The 20653-nt window shown below is 41.5% G+C and overlaps 2 protein-coding genes across 3 annotated transcripts in view; both read left to right on the top strand.

The window, feature by feature from the left end:
* ATOSA (atos homolog A) overlaps positions 1–1964 on the top strand; it is a 41950-nt gene extending 39986 nt beyond the window's left edge. For both annotated transcript variants that reach the window (XM_055002234.1, XM_055002233.1), the window contains exon 12: positions 1354–1964. In XM_055002234.1, coding sequence (XP_054858209.1) covers positions 1354–1507 — 154 coding nt within the window. In that variant the 3' untranslated portion in view covers positions 1508–1964. The remainder of the gene's footprint in view (positions 1–1353) is intronic.
* A 5359-nt stretch (positions 1965–7323) lies between these two features.
* Positions 7324–16646, top strand: ARPP19 (cAMP regulated phosphoprotein 19). The gene is made up of 3 exons (XM_055002722.1): positions 7324–7549; positions 10271–10393; positions 13137–16646. The coding sequence occupies exons 1-3, from the start codon at positions 7505–7507 to the stop codon at positions 13305–13307; spliced, it is 339 nt and encodes a 112-aa protein (XP_054858697.1). The 5' UTR covers positions 7324–7504; the 3' UTR covers positions 13308–16646.
* The last annotated feature ends 4007 nt before the right edge of the window (positions 16647–20653 follow it).

The raw sequence follows: 20653 nt of genomic DNA, 5'->3' as shown, positions 1-20653 counted from the left end.
CCTAAGGGTCAGTTCTGCTTGTGCAGTTTTGTTTGTGTGTGTCTCAAAACTCTTGTGCCCTTGGGCAGCTTTGCCTGTGAGATCCAAATCCTAGTGTAAGATTTGCTAATGCAACACAGAGAACACATGTTTATCTGTTAAATATTTATTTATAGGGGAGAGAAGGTGGCATGGTATAGCCTAATCTCGTCAGATCTCAGACGCTAACTAGGGTCTGTACTTGGATGGGCAACCACCAAGGACTGAAAAATGTATATGCGCACATTTTCAATGCTGTTTTAATGTTTTAAAGGTTCTAATGCTTGCCACCTTGAGGATCCTGTCTGGGTGGAAAGGCAGCATATAATTTCTTTCAGATAAATAAGCATCACACAGATGTGGAAACCGCAGTTGTGTCTCAAGACTAACCAGCTTCTTTAAGATTTTCCAATAAACTGTCACACCAGTTTGGTTGAAGTCTATGAGAGATTGCAGGGCAAGTCTTAAGAGGAGCAGCATAGTGTAATGCTGTGTTGGAATAGGACCTGGGAGATCAAATTCCTCCCTCGCCACAGAAGCTCGCTAGGTGAGCTTGGGCCAGTCACACAGCCTAACCAACCCCACAGGGTTGTTGTGAGGATAACTGGGCAAGGGAGGACTGCATACTCTGCCCTGAGCTCTTTGGAGAAAGGGTGAGATAAAAATATACTAGTTGTTGTTTGGACAGTTTTATGTCATCTTGTTAGTGAGTTCTGGAAACTGTTGAGAGAGAAATAATCAAATAGACTCACCTTTTCCATGTTTTAAACATTAATAGTACAGACTTGTTACTGCTGCCATTTTCTCTGAACATTAATTAAATGCTGGAGTTGCTGTTAAGTTTCATCTATATTTGCTCCTTCAAATAAACACTCTGCCTAATCCTCAAAATGCTGCCTCAAGCAGTAGTCAGATTAATTGAAAAACAGCCATTACCTACAATATGCTTTTTAGAATTAGTTAAATTATTTAGTCTATATCAGGGCTTTTTTTCAGGGGGAACGTGGTGGAACGGAGTTCTGGAACCTCTTGAAAATGGTCACATGGCTGGTGGCCCCGCCCCCTGATCTCCAGACAGAGGGGAGATTAGACTGCCCTCCGCGTGAGGGGACTCTCAACTCCCCTCTGTCTGGAGATCAGGGGACGAGGCCACCAGCCATGTGACCATTTTCTCCGAGGGGAACTCACTGAGTTCCACCGCCTCTTTTCCCAGAAAAAAAGCCCTGGTCTTTATAGAAATGTCTTCTCTGGGCCTTGGCATTTTCATGCGACATGCTTTCATGATGTGCTTCGTTCTCCCCAATGGCTAATACGGGTAATTTGTTCCTCTGTTAGGTTCCAGAGTTCTAAGTCTGGAAAGATCTACCTCTACAGAGATGTAAGGCTCCTGTTCTCTCGAAAATCCATGGAAGTCGACAGCGGCGCTGCATACGAACTCAAATCTTACACTGAATCTCCAACGAATCCTCAGTTTTCACCCAGATGCTAGCAAGGACGGACAGTGAAAAGTATTGTTGGATTACAATTTAAAGATGGAAACATTTGGGATGAGACATTGTGTGTAAAGGTTGAAATAGAGAAGCAAGTGGAAAGGTGGTCAAGTGAGCATCGAGGCTGTTCTAGGCTCCTGGACCCGTTTTTAAGAGGCTTCCGGAATGAGCGTTTGTGTATTCCAAGTAGACTGGAACATACTTAAGTCCTAATCCTTTTTTTTATACTGGTTTTAAACCACTTCATTGGATGTGTTGCAATAGCAGATTCCCAAATTAGTTTTAGTGTTTACACCTTATTTTATTTTATTTGTTTTGGTTATTTAATATTTAATGTTCCTTTACTTAAGTGATGTTTGTCTTTACTATTTTTCATGTAGCACAAATCCTATGTAAAATCATACTATGTATTTTTGACATTACTATTGAAATTTGAAATATATACAAAAGTCTTTACTTTGCTGTGTGATGTGTTTTTAAGTGATATTTAAGCTGCTTAAAAATAAGGATGGGATTTTGAACTTCCGTTGCATTTCTCTATCATACTATGCAAGCATGTAGGGGAAAATTGGGGTCGTGCTTTCTCATATTTCTCATTTCTTTTCTCCCCTCGTAGGTCCCATAAAAACATATAACGCCATCAAACTGCATAACTATTTGACAGCTCATTCACATTATTCACCCCAACTCATAATTTAGCACCCCTGTTTTCCCCTTAAAAGACTTCTCAAAGCATTTCATTTCGTCCTAATTGGTATTGAAATTTTACATAACACTGCTGTCCCATACCTGACTTCTCAGACTGTGTTTTTTTTAAAAAAAACAGATGTACTGTGAAAACAAAGTAGTATTTATATCTTAAATATATGTGAAAATAGCAAAATTTGCATTCTGGTTTTATTTTTGGACTTCTTTTGCACACTGAATAGTTTATGACCAACACAAACCACTAGGTGGCTCTACAGAGTCATCCCTATCACTGTACACTGGCCCAGGTCCACCTTGAATGGGAAGAAAATAAATATACCGCAAGTGGGAAAACAGTACTATTTCCAAATTACTGTGCTCCCTTAAAATATGTCTTGTTTTAATATTTAAAGCATTTTGAAGAGTTAACAGAATCAGAAATAAGTAAAGCTCAACCTAAGCTGAACTCTGTACGTTTGAATAACATTTTGGATAATCTTATTGGATATTACAATGTTGATCTCAGGCTTACAGATCCCATTCTAACTCACATGAGGTTCATCTGTTAAAGTTCAGTGGCTCTGGCTCTGATTGGTGCCAAAAGAGATTATCACCAGGACACCAGATGTAAGGCATTCCTCAGCTGCTTGGAGGAGGAGAACAGGGCAAGGAAGGTATGAATATAATAGCAGTAATGGTATACAAGTTGGGTTAGACTAGAAAACAGGTTCATAATCTAACTAGCTCCTTTTGTATGTGCAGGCAAGGTCTTTCCCCAAAGAGAAGGACTCTGAAGACACACTGTAAACTGCTTTCTGAATTTGGAATTTGCAAAGTGCTTAGCAGAGTGAGGAGTAGCTGTTCAAAACAGAAAGCATGCATCTCTAGATTGCAGATGTGTTTTGTTAATACCTGCAGAAAGAGGGAGAAGGTGATATTAGGCTTAATATGGTTTCCTATGATTTCTATTCAAGCTATATTCTCTTAAAATGGGGAAGGGTGATGGGTAATTTCTGCTGAATTCAGGATGGACACACACACACAAAAATGAAAACAGTCCTCCTAGAGAAACTCGCTGACTTTTGTTTCAAGTGCATTGTACCTTTATCACTTGGTGGTGGAGAGTGCCGTGAAGTCATAGCTGACTTAGGGCGACCCCTGGTGGCATTTTCATGACAAGAGACTAACAGGTGGTTTGCCATTGCCTGCTTTTGCAACCCTAGTCTTCATTGGAGGTCTCCCATCCAATTACTAACCAAGGCAAAACCTGCTTAACTTCGGAGATGAGACGAGATTGGGTTTGCCTGGGCTACCCCATCAGGGCATCTTTATCACTTAATGGCTTTTTAATGGGCCACTTAAAGTCCCAGCTGCATTTCCATAGTTCCAGACCAGCCTGTTCAGCAATTCAATCAGTTTGCAAGAATTCTTTGCAACAGCTGCTACTAACAAAAATACCAGAGTCCCTTGGAAGTTCCAAAAATAAATGCAGAGATCGTGTGAAGAACTTCTTTCAGGCCTAAGACATCCTTGTCTGTCCTAGCCAGAGACCTGGGTTCCCTCTGGTTCTTCCCAAGAAAATTGTGTTTTTTAAGGTGTTTTTAATGATGTGTATATTTGTATTCTGTTATCCGCCCTGAGCCTGCGAAAGCGGGGAGGGCGGAATATAAATACAATAAATTAAATTAAAACGTGGCCGACCAAATTAGACAATCTCTTGCATGAAGTGTGAATAAAATTGCATATTCTTTAGAGAAAACTATTTCCAAGCAGGGGTTGTTCCTACACTACTTTGTTGCTGGCATCTTTTAACAATCTCAAAGGTTTTTTTTTTCCTTGCTCGACTTCTAGAGCATCCATGTACTAGAAAATCTCTGACTAATCCACGTTTCTGCTATGGAGTCATTGGGTAAAAGCCAAAACAAAGAGCCTCCCAACTAGTCTCGCCTCTTTAATAAGTTAAACCTCTCCCTTCTATAACCAGGTCAGACTTCCATACATTCAGTGGCCCAATTATGGCTGGCTGTGATACTGGATGCCAGTGCTTAGAAAGCGTGCATCATCCAGCTAACAAAACTTATTAACATTTAAATTGAATATGAGCAATCACAAAAAACATGACTAGTTAATCATCTCTCTTTGTTGGTTAATATATGGAGCAAAATTACATTTCTTTCATGAATAAGTCTACAGCCAGTTCCAGGTGGGTAGCTGTATATGAGCAAGTTTTGAGCTAAGTAACACTTTAAATACCCAAAAGAGTTTCCAAGTTACAAGCTTTCACAAGTCAAGCTCCCTATGTCAGATGCCTATACAGCCAGAAGAACTTTGGGTCTATGCCTTTTTAACATTTTGTAAAGGTAGAGTTCCATCTAAATCTCCAAAATGCAAGGGTCCAAAGGTGCTGTTACCTTCAAAAACATTTACATGCATGCTTCTGATGCTATACAATATCCTGGTATTTCAATGTGATCTAGTATATTGTTGCATATCAATAAAATCTACAGTTCATGTTTGGGTCTTCTGTACCAATCCCACACTGGGACTGTACAGGCTGAACATTTGCTTGTGGCAGAAGGCACACAATGAATAACAGTTACAGGTAAATTCAAACTGTGATTAACAATAGCCCTTAGCTCAGTTTGTATTGGAACTGTGTTTTCTGAAGAGTCAAAGACTGTGGTAAAGACACCAATTCTAACTCTGAGTAATTTGAATTTACAAATATCAAATGAAGACAATATATCCCATGGTCATTTATCCCTTTGGCAGCAAGTGGGTTTGTGTGCTGCATGTTTTGAAAGTTTGCAATTTGCATAAAGCAATAACCCAGTTGGCATCATGACTTGCTAAACGCACACTATGCACCAAGTAGTAGCTGCCAAGTGGGGTGATTTAAATCTGCCTCCACCCACAACAGACACAATATATAAAAAGGTCCTAAGGAATGCCTTTCTCTTACCACCAGTGACTTCCTCGCCCACAGATTAAGGATAATTCAGTGTTCTAGGTCAAGGGTGTGACTGCAAGTACCTTTCAATTTAGACTTTAAGCACTGCTTTGTTTCAGGTGGGTAGCTGTGTTGGTCTTTAGTGGAAGAGCAAGATTTTGGTCCAGTAGCACCTTAAAGACCATCTAGATTTCCAGGGGAATGAGCTTTAAAGAGCCAGAGCTCACTTTGTCAGATAGTTTGGTAACTAAAACAGTAATTCCAGACAGAATAGCTGTTATGTTTTTCTTTTTCCAGCACCTCAGGAGACACAGTGCTATCTCAAGTCCTGTGGGAAACTGCAATTTATTGATTGATTTGATTTTTATACCTCTTAAATTAAGAGCTCAAAGCAGTTACATCAGTTAAAAACCATCACAAAACATAATACATATTCAATAAAATCTCAATAAAACAACATAGGACAAATACTTAAAACCACTCTAGTCCCAACCCCGGCCTATAAGACTGCAATATGAAAAATGGGGGTTAAATTTCAAAACTAAGACGCTAGGTACAAATGTAGAATTTCAGCTAGGCCTGAGATCTAAATGTTAGATAGCTACTAATAGACAGATCTTTAGCAGAGTTAGGAATGTCTAGTTCTCCATAAGATAGGACCCCAAATGTACCTGTTTTTGATCTACAACTGCGCACTTCAGTTTGTTTTTTATACTTATGGGACTGAGGATCAAGTTTATGAAATACAGCGGCTTTCCAAGCAGGTTTGGAAATCTGCAAATTAAAATCTGGATATGCTGTTTTATATTCTCTTGTCACTGTGGGTGATGGACAGGTTTTTGAAAATAAAGAATGGATGACATGTTCCAAAGGGGTTCTGACTACTTGAAATAAGATTCAAGTTAGCCTTCAGCCAAATGGCTGACCTTTAAAAAAAACAAGTAACTTAAAACCATATAATGGATTAACCACAAAATCCATCTTGGTCAGCCTTTGCATTCCACCAGGTAGGTACTACTTATGGGAAGAATTGAACTGGAAGATGATGGCAGCAGACTTCTCAGCAACTGGTATCCAGGGGTATACTGCCACTAAATATGGAGGTTCCATTCAGCTGCCAAAGCTAATTTGTAGTTTGACTACAAATTCGACAGGTCAACCTTCCTGAAATCCAACAGAAATGTAAGGAGTTAGTTGCCTTACTCCTCTCTCTTTTCTGTCTCCATCGCTTCATCTGGGAGGCCCTGGTTTAAATCCCCACCAAGTCGTGGAATCTTGCTGGGTGACCTTGGACCAGGTTGGGAAATTCCTGAAGATATGGGGGTGGAGCCTGGGGAGGGCAGGTTTTGGGGAGGTCACTGATAGAGCTGCCAGATGGGGTCCAGCCTAATACCAGAACGTGGGGAAGAAGTGGGGGAGCTTACCTTTTGCATGCACGCACAGCTCATGTTCTCCTTGGGAGGCATAATGATGTCACTGTAGGAAGTGATGTTATCACAAGACATCCCCCCCACACACACACACAAACACACACTTATGGGCACCATTCCTGGGAGGACACCCAGGCTGACTGGGCACTGTGCCACTGCAGGAAGCCATCCAGGTGCCCAGGGTGCCAGCCCGGCCACTTTCCCAGTTTGCCCCAGGTGTCTGGTTTTGGGGGGACCATTTTCTCCTGACAGTTCCCCTAAATACCAAACTGTCCAGGCCAAAATGGGACACCTGGCAACCGTAGGCACTGGGCAGGGACCTTAGCGGGATATAATGCTGCAGAGTCCACCCTGCAAAGCAGCCATTTTCTCCAGGGGAACTGATCTCTGCAGTCTGGAAATCACTTGTGATTCTGAAAGGTCTCCAGCCACCACCTGGAGGTTGGCAATCTGCCTCTCTCAAGCTACCCTCCCTCACAGGGGTGTTGTGAAGAAAAAACGAAAGAGGGGGAACCATGTGAGCGATTCTGCGTCCCCCTTTGGGGAGAAAAAGCGAGGTATAAATAAAGAAAATAAAATAAACAATTGCCCTTTTTTAGTCGTTCTCTCATCGACAATACCTAAAGCGCTGTCAAACCACAACTCCCGGAATGCCACGGGAGGCGTCGGGGGAGGGGTTCTGATGACAGACCCGGATATATTTCGTCACTTCTCCCCGGGTCCCTTTCATTCGCTCTTGGGCAGCAGGTGCGCGGAAGGAGGGTGGCGGAGAGCGTTTCGCCCCGGCGCGGAGGAACTTTGAGCCTGCCCGCTCGCCGTCCTCGGGCCGGCGGCCATCTTGTGTGCGGTGGTGGCTGCGCCTCGCCGGCTCCAGGCCTCTCCTCGCCGCGTCGGAGCCGCCGCTGTTGTGTGGGAAGGGAAGCCGCACCATGTCTGCGGAGAGCCCGGAGCCCGCCTCGGCGGAGGAGCAGAAGGTCGGCGAGGCGGCCCTGAGGGGAGGGCTCGGCTGAGAGGAGGCGGGAGGAACGTAGGCCGCGCTTTCGCCGAGGGGGGAGGCGGGGGAGTCCGGGAAAACTTTACGGAAGGAGGCGAGGCGAGGGGAGGAGGAATCTCGTCTGGGCTCCCTCCGCCGACGCTGGGCCGGAGTGGGCGGGCGGGCGGGAAGTAGGTTGGGGAAATCTCCGCCGATCCTTCCCGTAATATTTTTATATGAATTAAGTGAACTTGAATTCTCTGAATACTACTAATATGCTACAATATTATAATTACTATTGCATATTACATTATGTATTGTAATATATTGTAATGAATACTATTATTATTATATTATTATTCATAGTTCGTTTTTCTCCCTGACATCCAAGGCGGTGTAGGGTGGGAATGCCACAAGCTTGCCAACCTCCAGGGAGTGGCTGGAGGTCTCCCAGAATTACAACTGGTCTCCAGGCTACAAAGACCAGTTTTTCCCCTGGAGAAAGTGGCTTTAGAACCCTGGTGAGGCCCCTCCCTAAATGCAGCTTTGCCCAGGCTCCACCCACAAATCTCCAGGAATTTCCTAGCTTGGAGTTGACAACCCTATATTCTTTCTCAGAGGCTTGAATCTAGGGAGTGGGAGTGAGGGAACAAATTTTGTTCCCTCTGCATGTAGAGAGGAGGGGGTCAGAGAGCCCCCCAAAAGAGTGCCTTAGCATTCAACTGCCTCTCCTCTTTCTTGTCTATGGCAAAATTGACACTGCAGCTTCAAAGGGCAAATTAATTGGTGTATAATGGTGGAGTGGTGAAAGGAAAAGCCCTGTTTCCTTATGCAATGCCGCTGACTTGTCTCTGGAGCAGCTGCCCTGGCCTTCCAGCCTGCTAATGTCTCTTGATCAGCTTCAAGCCCTGTTCTGTGGAACTAAAGCGGGGCGGGGGAGGGGGGTGTTCCTGCTGCCGGCCTCTTGGAGCTGTATCCTGGCCCCAGTGTGGTGATACAAACTACCATGCAGTGTAGTATCATGGGATCCCTAACTCTTTCTCCCTTCAAATTGTAGTGTCAGGGTTGCATGCTGACAACACGCCCAGTTGTGATTGAAGGCAGTGGTTTGCCAACTTAAAACCATGCCTTTAGCTTTTTCTGTAACTGAAGCACTTTTAATAATGACTGTGCTTATATACTGTTCTATGAGACAGATTACTTCCCCACTCAGAATGATGAATAAAGTCCGTGTTGTTATTATCCCCACAATACAGCTGGACATGTGAGGAGCGTCTTACCCAAGGCTACCTGCTGAGCTCATGGCAGTAATGGGATTCTAACCAACAGAGTGCTGATTCACAACCCAACCACTTAATCACTATGCTACAGTCAGTTGCCAGTTGTGGTGGTGTTAAGGAGTCCTGGTTCTGACAATCGTTAGCTGAGTGTCATTAACAGTGCATCAGTTTTATGCTGCGGTCAGCATACCTTGAAAAGCAGAATGTGGGACTGAAAAGTGCAATCTTAGGCATGTCTCCTCAGAAGAAAGCCCTGATTGCAGCCAAAATGGACCAGGTTGCAGCTTTGGGAGTTACATGCATTCTAATCCTAAGTACTTGTGTTACAGATGGTGGTGGTGCCAAAGTGGCATCAAGGGTTATGCTGCTGTTTTGATGCAGGATTCAAGTCCAGTGGCACCTTAGAGACTGGCAAGATTTTTAGGGTATGAGCTTTCAAGAGTCAAAGCTTTCTTCTTCTAAGGTGCCCCTGGACTCAAATTCTGCAGTTCTACTGCAGACCAACACAGCTACCCATCTAAAACTGTGTTGATGCAGTTGTTGGTGTACCTTCCAAATATGTATTTGCTGTGATTTTAGGAGTGTGCGTGTAGGGTCGCTAGAGATGTGTACTGGGAATTCCAGTACATGCTGACACCTCTCGATTTACTATCAGCTTTGTGCCATCTTTACAAAAAAAACCACTTTAAAGATGGTTGTTTAGGAATGGTTCAAAGTTCGCTAGTGTTGAAGGCACCTTGCCTATAGTTCTCTTGAATCCCTTCCAGGTCTGCAGCCTGAGAAATCCCATAGAACTTAAGCACTGCAGGGCTATCTCTTTGATGTTCCACTTCTTTTTTATAATCCTCCGCTCTTCTAAAGAGACCAACTTCACATCGGAGCTTCAGAATGGAAGTGATCCTGATATGCTAAAAAACCTGATTCTGGTGCCACTTTCATTAGATGAGGGTCAGTTGGTTGAAATTCTTTTGCTTTTCATTTTCTGGATATGTGGCATTGGTTCATGGTCTGCCTTGAGTTTGGGACTACATAAATGTAGCTGTGCACACACAACAAAAGTAGGTATTGGTCTAAAAAACCCTCTACTTCTTTTTTGCAAGCCCATTCAGCTGGGTTTGGCCTACCAGTTTTCTTTTTCCTCTCCCCCCCCCACGCCCATTTCTGCCATATGTGGCAGGCAGAAAAATATAGTATAGTAAGGCTCTGGACAGCTGGAAGGTTGTATTCAGTTTGGATGTACAGGCCTATATCTACATGTTTTCAAAATTATTTCTTTCTGTCCAACTTTAAATGTAGCAATAGCTCATAGGAGTAAAATTGGTATAAAGGTTGCCGATCGTCTCATTTTTTTTCTTAGCCAATAAAAGGTGACATGAGTGATTTCGCAGTCTGACTCCTGGGAAAGCTGAGGCAATGTAGTAAAGGTATTTGTTTTATTTCAGGAAATGGAAGACAAGGTGATTAGTCCAGAGAAAGCCGAAGAAGCAAAGTTGAAAGCCAGATATCCTCACCTGGGACAAAAGCCCGGAGGCTCAGATTTCTTGAGGAAGCGCCTTCAAAAAGGAGTAAGCTTGAACCGAGTTGGGAGGATAATATATCTAACCAAGAAAAGTCTTTTAATCTGTCAGCCTGTATCGGTCAGTGCCAGTTCTTCATGGAAGACTAAGTTGAATACTAGTATCTCATTCCTAATATTATGTTCTGAGTAGTAAGGCCTGTAGGTTGCAATTGCATGTCAGTGAACATATGCATAAGGTAGTGTCTGCTGCTGCCTTGAAAGAAGCTCGGTTCTGTAACTCTTGGTGTTAATGTGAATCGGTTTTTCAGACCTGCAGGAACTATAGCAGTTCTCTAAAACAGTTACAGTCTAATGTTGTTGCTGAAGATAGTTTTTAAAATGTCTCAAGTCTTAACCCAAAATTGTAGCAGGAAGCCTGCACTGTTTTTTTTCCTAGTGAAATTTATTTTACATTGATATGTGTATGCATGTTGAGACTGAATTTGGTCCTTGGTACAGATCTTGCTGCGGTTTTCAACTGTTCTGAAGGTTTAATGGAATATAGCTTGCTTCTTGGCATGTTTGTTCTAGAGATTATGCAGCTGGAACACTGGAAAAGTGTGCAAGATTAGGGGTCATTCATTTAAAATCTTTTGTAAGTTATCCTGCTGTCTCCAACAAAACACAGCATCTAAAGCAGGTGTCTAAAAACCAGAAATAAGAGTAACATTACAAAGTAGCATCAATAAACAGTTGCTTAGCAGTAACCTTAGGGCTTGAAAGGCTTTCTGGAATTAAAACCATATAGGTTTCTTTTTCCCAGAAAGCTGTGCTTGTGTACTATGGCAGGAAGCTCATTGCTCTACAGCATACAAACTTGTAGGATTACAATGTAGGTCTGCTATGAGATTTTTTTTCAATGGTAAAAACTTTTTGCCTCAAGAGAAACTTTTTGAAAGTAAACTAAAAATAGGATATTTTTGCTCAAGATTTACCTGTGTAAAATGTACAAGGGCTTTCAAAATCCTGAGCAGTGACACTCTCTGACATTCATTATGACACTGCGTAATATCACTGTTCAAATTACTGATGAACTGGCTGTACTAGTGAAGGAATGTTTAAAGACTTCAGTTCAAAGACTGGCTTTGGCCAAATAACACCACGTTAATCAAGGGTGCACAAATTGCTTCATTTGCTCATCTGTGTAAATCCTTTAATGTTTTAAAGGCCTTACCTAGTGGTTTTTATGATAAGAACAACTGCAGAACCTAGAAAAGCAATCTCCAGTTTAGTCTATTGCAGTGCAGACAGAGTCTTAGTAGCTTTTTATTCCAGCGTGGCTTTGGAGCTGAGGAGGGGGAGACTGGAACATGCTTCAGTAAAAATGTGCGAGTCTTTCAGGTGCTACAGAACTTCAGAGTATTGTGCAAACTGCTCTTAAGCTGAGTGCATACTGCTGTGGTCTGTTTCTTTATGATCTTTGGTACATTAGTTTTGCCCACTAGTATGATTTAAGGCCTTACATAGTAAATGGGGATAGTCTTCCTTCCCCTTGCTGTGACATGAGATAAAAATCTTTCCATGCATCTGTTCTCATCCCTGCCTTGCATTGAACAGGATGCCTTGTGAGGGGGGAGCTCACGTATAAATGCCAGGTACTCGACAAACAGAGATATATTTAAAAGCATCAGAAACAGGAAACCAGCAAGGGAGGCAGCCAGTCCATTAGATTTCAGGGGTATAAGGAGGTTGCAAAGAAGTGAAATGAATTCTTGGTGTGGATCTTCACTGGTGATGACCTTGAACAAGTACCCATGACTGAACAGATTTATCTTTCTGGGAGAGATTCTGAGGAACTGAGTCAGATGGAGGTGAAGAGATGACGCTCTAGGGTTAACTGAAATATGTAGAAAAATAAATACTTTGTATGTTGTTGATCATTTTATCCTTCCCTTCCTCGGTAGAGCTCAGGATTGCATAGGTCTGTCAATGGATTCTAGTTACATTGGCTAAAGGAACCTCAGTATTTAGAGGTATTGTGTCCGAATGCGGTGGTGGTGGGGACTTCAGAGAAGGGCCACTCATTCTACTTCCTGTTGCCATCTGGCTACTTTTGGAAATGGATGCTGGGTTAGATAGGCCTTTAGACTGATCCAGCAGGGCTGTTCATACAATATTTGCAAATGAAACAAAGAGAGTGGGTGTCCTGTCTTGTCTGTCATACACTTTGTAAGTGACAGTAATAGAAGACAGCTTCTTAATACCTCATGCATAGTTAGTTGCTAAGAGTAATTCCTGTGGCTGATGGATTCTCACAACCAGCACGATGCTAGCATTAAGCTTCTTTATCTATAATAGTACTGGCATGTTTCCGATGGCCCTGCATGGCTGAAGAACATCAGAGCTTTTATGGAATTGTATTTACTGTTCTGTCACCACAGGGCTGAACATGTCTTGCCAGTATCATTCAGTAGGCTACATAGCGTAGACTGCAATCCTAAGGACGCTTTTCTGGAAGTAGGCCCAAATGAATTATCATGGGACTTTTTGGAATAGATCTGTTTAGGATTGCTGCCATTGTGAAAACAATCTTGGTTGTCAAAAAATGGGTTAACTTTCTGAGCTTTAAATTTAGTCCTGAATTAACAAAGTTGAATGAGTCCTGTATGCATTTACTTTTTATAGTGACTGAATTACATATTAGTGAGAGAGGTGGCTTTTAATATCATTTTAGGTAATGCATGGGGATGCCTGTAACTTGCATTTCTGTCATGCAGACTTTAACTGCTCTTTTTTTTCTCCCCTTCCAGCAAAAGTATTTTGATTCTGGGGATTATAATATGGCTAAAGCAAAAATGAAGAACAAGCAGCTCCCTACCGCAGCCCCTGACAAGACTGAAGTTACGGGTGACCACATTCCAACTCCACAGGACCTTCCGCAGCGAAAACCATCTCTTGTTGCTAGCAAGCTGGCTGGCTGACTAGACTCTCAGAACTGCATGAATCCTCTCATTCCCTTAATCGTTACTTAATAGTTATTTCTCACGTTTTTTTTGTTTTGTTTCCACTAAGTCATTGACTGATCGCTTTGCAGGTAGTGGTAGCCTGTGCTGCTATTGTAAGAAAGTCCTGTTAAGAATTAAGTTGAGTAGTCATTGGATGAGTTGAGGACAATGCACTGATTTAAAACAAAAGGACATGTTTTGTTAGAACAATATAAAGTTAATCTACTTGAAAAATGTACATATTACCTATTTGCTAGTGTAGGGCTGGTTCCAGCAAGTGACATAATAGCAAGTTTGACAATTTTTAATGTTTCTGCTTTCTTGAGTTGACTTTAATTACAGTATAGTATGTTTGTATTGAATACAAGCCCCCTCTGTTTGTGTTCCTGTGTTTTGGTTTTGTACACTAGAGGTTTTAGACCACAAGTTGCTAGAAGGTAAAAAGCATGTATTAAAAGAAAGAGAGAAAGAGAGAGAGAGATGGGGCTCAGACTTAATTTGTGTATCTGCTCTTGAACGGCCTTAAACCTACTTCAGCTTTAACAATAGATTTTTTACTTGGGCAATATTTGCCCATTTTGGTGTTGTCCTTGTGAACCTAGTGCTTATTGACAACTGTCCGTTGAAGCTGGTATTCCTTTGCATTCTGTAGCATAGAACACATTCTTGCAGTGAATGAAGTGTGCATGAGCATCGACTGAATTCACTTTTGTGCCATTTCTGTAAATAAGATAGTTTTGCACAACTTTTTGCAAGTATCTGTTATCTCTACATTTAAAAAAAATGTGCCAACTGGAAGCACAAGTGATTCTGTACCTTTGAAAGTCATCATCCTCAAATGAGTCAAAACAGTCTTATTGAAAGTAACAGACTTGTATGTAGAAGATTTGGAGAACAACGCAAGTACTATGATGAACCATCTGCATTAGTACACTTATTTTTGTGTGCATCAACAATGACCTGTAGCACCCAGTCCTAAATTTTAAATTCAGACGCAAACAATTTCAGCTAGTATGGCTAAGCAAATTAGTTCCATTTACTATAAGGGCGACTGAATCAATTAAAGGCAAACGTACTGCATGAAACAGCTTGTAGATTACAGTGCAAGGTAATCAAGGCTAGCTATATTTGCTTTTCAGTATCTTTTAAAAAAATCTTAAGGCTTGTATGAACTACAGATGCTTTTGATCATCTGTGTGTAGGAAAACATCTTATTCAGAGGAAGAATGGTCAGAAGAATTGTGACTGATTTCAGTTACTTTGAGAGCTGGAAGTATTTTCAGGTGATGTCTAAGAATTTTACGTACACGACAGTGACAAGCTAATTCCTTGATTCAGAAGAAAATGATTAGAAAATATTTGTCAGTGTGTATTATAGGGAGATACTCCAAGAGGGACTGTTCCTAAAAGTGTACCTGTTTAAGATTAAAGAGACTTGGCTAAAATGGATATTTAACTAACTTGTTTGTAAAACCAGTTTAATATCTAGGATGGTATTAAAGGAATTCCAGATTGCTTTTACCAAGCACTTTTACTCTGAGGGGGTTAAGCTCTCTGTTGGTTCAATTTTAAAGGGAATAAAGCATGAGACCAACTTCCAAGAGGAGCCTGTATCCAGGAGGGGCTGCATTTAAAGTTGAAATCTTCCTCCAAGAAGCAAACTGGAATCAATGTGGCTAATAGTTACTATGTTAAGAGTAAGCTCTGACCCATAATACTTGGTATTGTAACCAAAACCTGGATTTTCAAAGGTATTGAGCACCACTATCTCCAATTGACTTCACCCCCTCTTAAAAAAATTGATCTTGTTTCCGTATCAAAATTAAGCATTGTGTAATGTATGGGTGACAGATTTAGATATAATGAAGATTACTGTTATTTGTGTAGGGGTTATTTTGTTCTTAGGCCTGTCTTGGAGAAGAAAGATGCCTTTAAATTCTTGTACATACCAATGTTTGTCCGTAGGTAGTAATTCAAAAGGCCTAACTCTCACTGTATCTCTCCATAGCATTTGAATTTGACTCTCTTAATTGCAACTACAACCACATCACTGATACTTTGCTTTTAAAAATCTCAGTGAGGGGAGAAGGTTCCTGTTCACTGGAACAGGAGCAAGGTGACACTAAGTGGCTTTCTTTGGAAGATCATCTAAAAAAGCCCCATAATTTTATTTTTGTATGAGTAGTAGGTAAGAGCAAAAATATAGGCTTTGTATGAATTGAACTACTGTGGCCTAAACCTAATAACTTCTCTCCTAACAACGGGAAAAGACTCTGTTTTCTGGTTGCTGCTTCATTGCAGATCATAATCAGGTTGAATTGGTATGATATGTAGAGTGGTATAAATAGCCATGTAAACATAGACATTCCAACCAACCACCTCCTCTTACAGTTTGCTGTTTTGCATTATTGATGCCATTGTGAGAATTGTCGGTCTCCCATCACTGAATTTAAATTTTAAGGCTGTAAAGAAAGCATAAATGGATGAGCTGTACAGTACTGACTAGTCCAATCTGATGGTGAACCTGAATCTCTGGATAAACCTCAACAGCTGAAGATATTTTGGTCATCTACACTGTTACGGATTAAAGAAGTTAGATCACTTCAGCAGAAGATCAAACTGTGATAGCTAATTTACAATTTACAGCTTACTCCATTCTGATAAAGCTGTAAAGCTTGTGTACATACTGTATAATATGAGTTTTACCATTTGATAAATGACCTTTTTCAGAGATCTATCTGCACTATAGTTGGGCAATCTCTCAGCTTTATGCAGTGATTAGTAGTGCTTAGGTATGTCTATAACGAAGACATCATCTAGTAGCCCCTGCCCCCCTTGAACTTTTCCCGTTAGTTACTAGTGGAGTAAATTGAGTGATTCAGAAGTATCCTTTCCCTCTTACCTGTTCATTACTCATAGTTAGAGGAGAGTGTTTGCATAGAGGCCACAAAAGAACTGTTTGGTTTGTTATGTTATTCCTTAATGCATTCCTGATGCTGAAGTGATGAAAATTTTAGTTGCTCCTTACCAACACACACACTGTATAGTATGCATAATAAATTCATCTAATTAGTTTTCATTGCTCTGTAGAACTTTGTCTGGTCTTGACTGTTGTTTTTCATAACTGCATTGCATTTCTTATTTCTGGCTTTGTCCTTCCGAAACTTGCTTTGGACTTTTAACAATATGGCTGGGGCCTCTCACTTTCTAATATGTTTGACTACAAAACTAAAACCTACCTTACTGTAATTACCTTTATATATATTTTAGTGCTTATTTTTCTAATAATGGTATTAAAAGCTTATTGTTTTGAAACTTTAATTCCATAATAGGCTTCTTTCAATGCTTAAAGGTATAGTAGTGATAACCATTTAAACTAGATTCTGACTGACTGGATCGTTCTGAGGCAGAAGCTGGGCAGGCTGTTTGGTGTTTTGGGTCTGGTTGGCACTGCCCATTGATTACAGCCCAATACAGCGTTCTAAATTCCACCCAAGTTTTGGCTGCAGTCTTGGCTAGAAACGTAATGGGCAGCAACTCTCCGAGACTAGAGCTTAATAAACAGGTGTGTGGGGGATTGTGAAAACTCTGCCAAACCTGCAAGCTTTGAAACTTTAGTTCAGAATGGTTAGTTCAAAAGTTGGTGTCTCACAAACTGCTTTTAAGGTAGACTGGCACAAAGTTAAACGTAGCCCCACAGCTAGGAATTGTAGCTCAGCTTGTTTACTGCTGGACTGTATGTATGAGGCTTGGTGGATCACAAGTTTTGCAGCCTTTGCTTTAACGTGATGTAACTTAGTGGCTTCATACAGCTGTCACTCAAACTTCTGGATGGACTAGTTCTATCTTCCTGTACAATACAATAGATATTCATGAAGGCTGCTGGTACCTATACCTGGAGATGTTCCCTTGCATGTGAGCATATGTACATTATCCTGCTATGCATATGTTCCCTTGAATTATGCAAAAATATGGGATGCAGGATATTTCTTTACATTATTTTTAGCCCACCTTTTTTGCTGAGACTCAAGGTAGATTACACAGCATAAACTCAATGCAATCAAATAGGATGGGACATCCCAGAAGGACTACTGTAATAGCGTTAGGATTGTGATAATCTGAAACAAAGCATAAGTATTAACGTGACATGTTAAATGGATAAATTACATAGCAGGATAATGTACACAGCAATAAATACTACATGCTATACATAATAGTATAGGCTACAGTTCTTTCCCTTTATTAAAGCATCTTTCTGACCGTTCCATTTTAATATAGCCCTATTACCTTTGTATAAATGTCCTGAATAGAGATCGGCACGAAATGCAGCAGTTTGTCGCATTTCACAAACCATGAACGTTCATGAACCTACCATGGTTTACAAACCGGTTCGTTTGGTTCGTGAAAACGTCACTTCCAGGTCAGCAGAAGGCCACTTCCAGGTCAACAGGTCTGCAGGAAGTCCATCCTGTTGCCTAGGAAACATTGATTGGCACCAGGCTGTCTGCAGTGATGAACCAAAAAATGAACCAGCCTGAAGTTCATGGTGGTTTGTCAGAAATTGGCTCCAACGAACCGACCCGGTTCGTCACAAACTGGTTCATATTTCGGTTTGTGTCCGTCTCTAGTCCTGAATAATTCAGTTTTGCATAGTTTGTGGACTGCCAGGAATGTGGGAACCAACCTGAAATCAGGTGGTCCTATAATGTGAGGGCCCCAACATGTATGGGCAGTTGTTGATCTTACCTGTTTTCAGGGTTGCACCTGCAGAAGATCCTAAGCAGATGAGTGTATATGAGGAGAGGTGGTCCTGCAAAATGAGGGTCCAGATCAATTAAGGGCTTTGTAATCTCTACCTGAGACCCTGGAGAGCCACTGCCAGTCTGATCTTGATGGACTGATAAAAGTATAAGGCAGCTTCATGTGAGCTCATGAGTTCAACTGGAGTCTGAGTTGTCTTTGAGGGGATATCTCTGTAGAGTGCATTACAGTAATCTAGTCTTTATGTTATCACGGTGCAGATTCAGGAGACCAGATTGAATGGGTCAAAGTAGGGTGCCATCTTCCAACAAAGTTGGAAAATAGTGTTTTTGGCAGCTGCATTGACTGGCTTTTCCAGCAGTAATACTGGATCCAGTATAACCCCGAAGCGCTTAACCAAGTCAACAAGAGTAAGTTGAATTCCATTGAAGGCAGGAAGCACAATTTCCTTCAAGATCTTTGCCTTCCCAAGCAGCATTACCTCAGTCTTGTCAGGATGTGGCTTCAGTTTGCTCACTCTTAGCCATTTAATCATGGACTCCCCAAGCGGGTGGTATGGTAGATGCTGCCAGTCCTGTAAGAAACTTGGAGGGCCTTGCACAGCACACAACCAACTAAGTAACACAGCTTTATGCTACAGTTTTAGATGACTTCAGGGCTAGTTGGGTGCAGGGGAGAAGCTGAACATTTATTTGCTCTAGCAGCATGAGGAAAGTTGCTTTATGGAGTGGATAATATTGCAAAGTCTCGGCTATCCCTTTCGTGCCTGATCTGTGCAACCTTCAGAGGCATCCATTTTGCCCTGTTAGGATGCTGCTGCGCTCTGATCCAGCAAGCAGTTCTGACATTTTTAACTCTAGCTGGCTAAACTTAAAACAGACACTGCCTATGTTGGGACTTTACACGATTAACTAATATGCATACATTGTTTAGAGTCCTGAGTAACAATTCTGTGCTTGTTGGTTTTTTAAGTAGCCAGATCTACATTGCATTTATGCTTCTTAACAGCAACAGAACAGGTTTCTGTAATGGGATGAATGAGCTTTGCTACCTATGCTGAGGGTGGGAATGAATGAGCTTTATCACACACGGAAGCTTTACTGTTAATTCGCTAAAAGGCTTAAAGCACTTAAAATACAAAAGGTAAGTTGTAGGTGCCAAATCTTCCATTCTAACAAAAGCTTTTTGGGATATGAAGGCTTATACTTAGTATAAGGCCATTTGGAATTTCTGCTCTTTGTACAATTTTAAAAATTATTTTTGTATCATTTATACCCTGCTTTTCTCCCCAATGGGGACCCAAAGCAGCTTACATCATTCTCCTTCATTTTATTTCACAACAATCCTGTGAGGTAGATAAGTCTGAAAATATGCGACTAGCCCAAGGTCACGGGGATTCAGACCTGAGTCTCCTAGATCTTAATCCAACCAGCTGTTCAGGAGCATGTAGTTGTGTTTAAAACAGACATTATGCCTTGAGGTGTGCTTTATGGTTGTGAAAAGGTGTGCTTTATGGTTGTGTACTTATGGAAGAGCGTTACTATGCCACGCTGTAGACCATGATGCTGCTGGAATTTTGTCAAACTACATGTTACATGCCAGGGTTTATGCCTTCCCTAAATAAATTGTATTAGGCTTACAACAGCAGAATTAGGTAGTACAATGGACTGTACCACTTCAGACTGTACATGAGGGACTGCTCCCCCCCCCCACACACAAATTCCCCTACTTAATTGTTAATCCTTTGGAATAAAAATGGTAAAGACCCATCAAATATAGATGGAATGATGATATAGTGAAATAGCCAGAGCTGGTTATACAATATAAAAAGCAAGCTCTTAAATCTATATAAGAAAGCTAGAGTTAATATATAAAAATTAGAGTATTTGTGGAAAATTCAGCGGAGGATAGGCCTGTCATTTCACTCCCTCTTGAGATTAAGCCTCTCTCATCTTGTGCCTCTCTCATCAGTGCATGTGCATGTGTTGTCATGTCCTAAGCAACTTACGGCAACCCCAGCAAGGGCTTTCAAGGTACGTTGGAAGCAGAGGTGCCTTCCTCTGTAGTCTTCCTTGGTGGTTGCCCATCTAAGTCTGACCCAGCTTAGCTTCCAAGATCTGATGAGGTTGGGTTATACCATGCCGCCTTCCCTCTCTTCAGTACTGCCTGATAAACCTTTACGAACTTCTGGAATAAACTTCAGGTGCAGCGACTTCCCTTGACATGGGTAGGGTGGGCATCTTCTGTCACACATACTTTTTGGCAGCGGGATGTACAGGCAAACTCATTTTAAAGTATTTTCCATACTCTTGCCACACAGCTGGTCCCTATTTGCTGGAGCTGGCAAGGCTGTTGGGACTTTCAGTGGTTTTCAGCACTGTGTAAGCAGATGTCACTGCTGCGTCATGTAGCATTAATAAAGGAGGAAAGAGAAGGGAGGAAGAGAAAAAGGAAGAGGAAGAAAGAGAAAGAAGAGGGAGGGAGGAAGAAATAGGAAGAGTAAGAGAAGGGAGAAAGGAAGAAAAAGAAAGGAATAAAGAGAAAGGGAGGGAGGAAGAAAA

This window comes from Eublepharis macularius, chromosome 18 (assembly GCF_028583425.1).
Source record: "Eublepharis macularius isolate TG4126 chromosome 18, MPM_Emac_v1.0, whole genome shotgun sequence".
Lineage (NCBI taxonomy): Eukaryota > Metazoa > Chordata > Lepidosauria > Squamata > Eublepharidae > Eublepharis > Eublepharis macularius.
This window is presented reverse-complemented; position numbering and strand designations above follow the sequence as displayed.

Excerpts from the sequence above, each read along its gene's own strand:
- ARPP19 (XM_055002722.1), top strand. The coding sequence starts at position 7,505 with ATGTCTGCGGAGAGCCCGGAGCCCGCCTCGGCGGAGGAGCAGAAG. Across the intron at positions 7,550-10,270 it reads CCTCGGCGGAGGAGCAGAAG|GAAATGGAAGACAAGGTGAT; the intron begins GTCGGCGAGGCG and ends GTTTTATTTCAG. Across the intron at positions 10,394-13,136 it reads GGAAGCGCCTTCAAAAAGGA|CAAAAGTATTTTGATTCTGG; the intron begins GTAAGCTTGAAC and ends CTCCCCTTCCAG.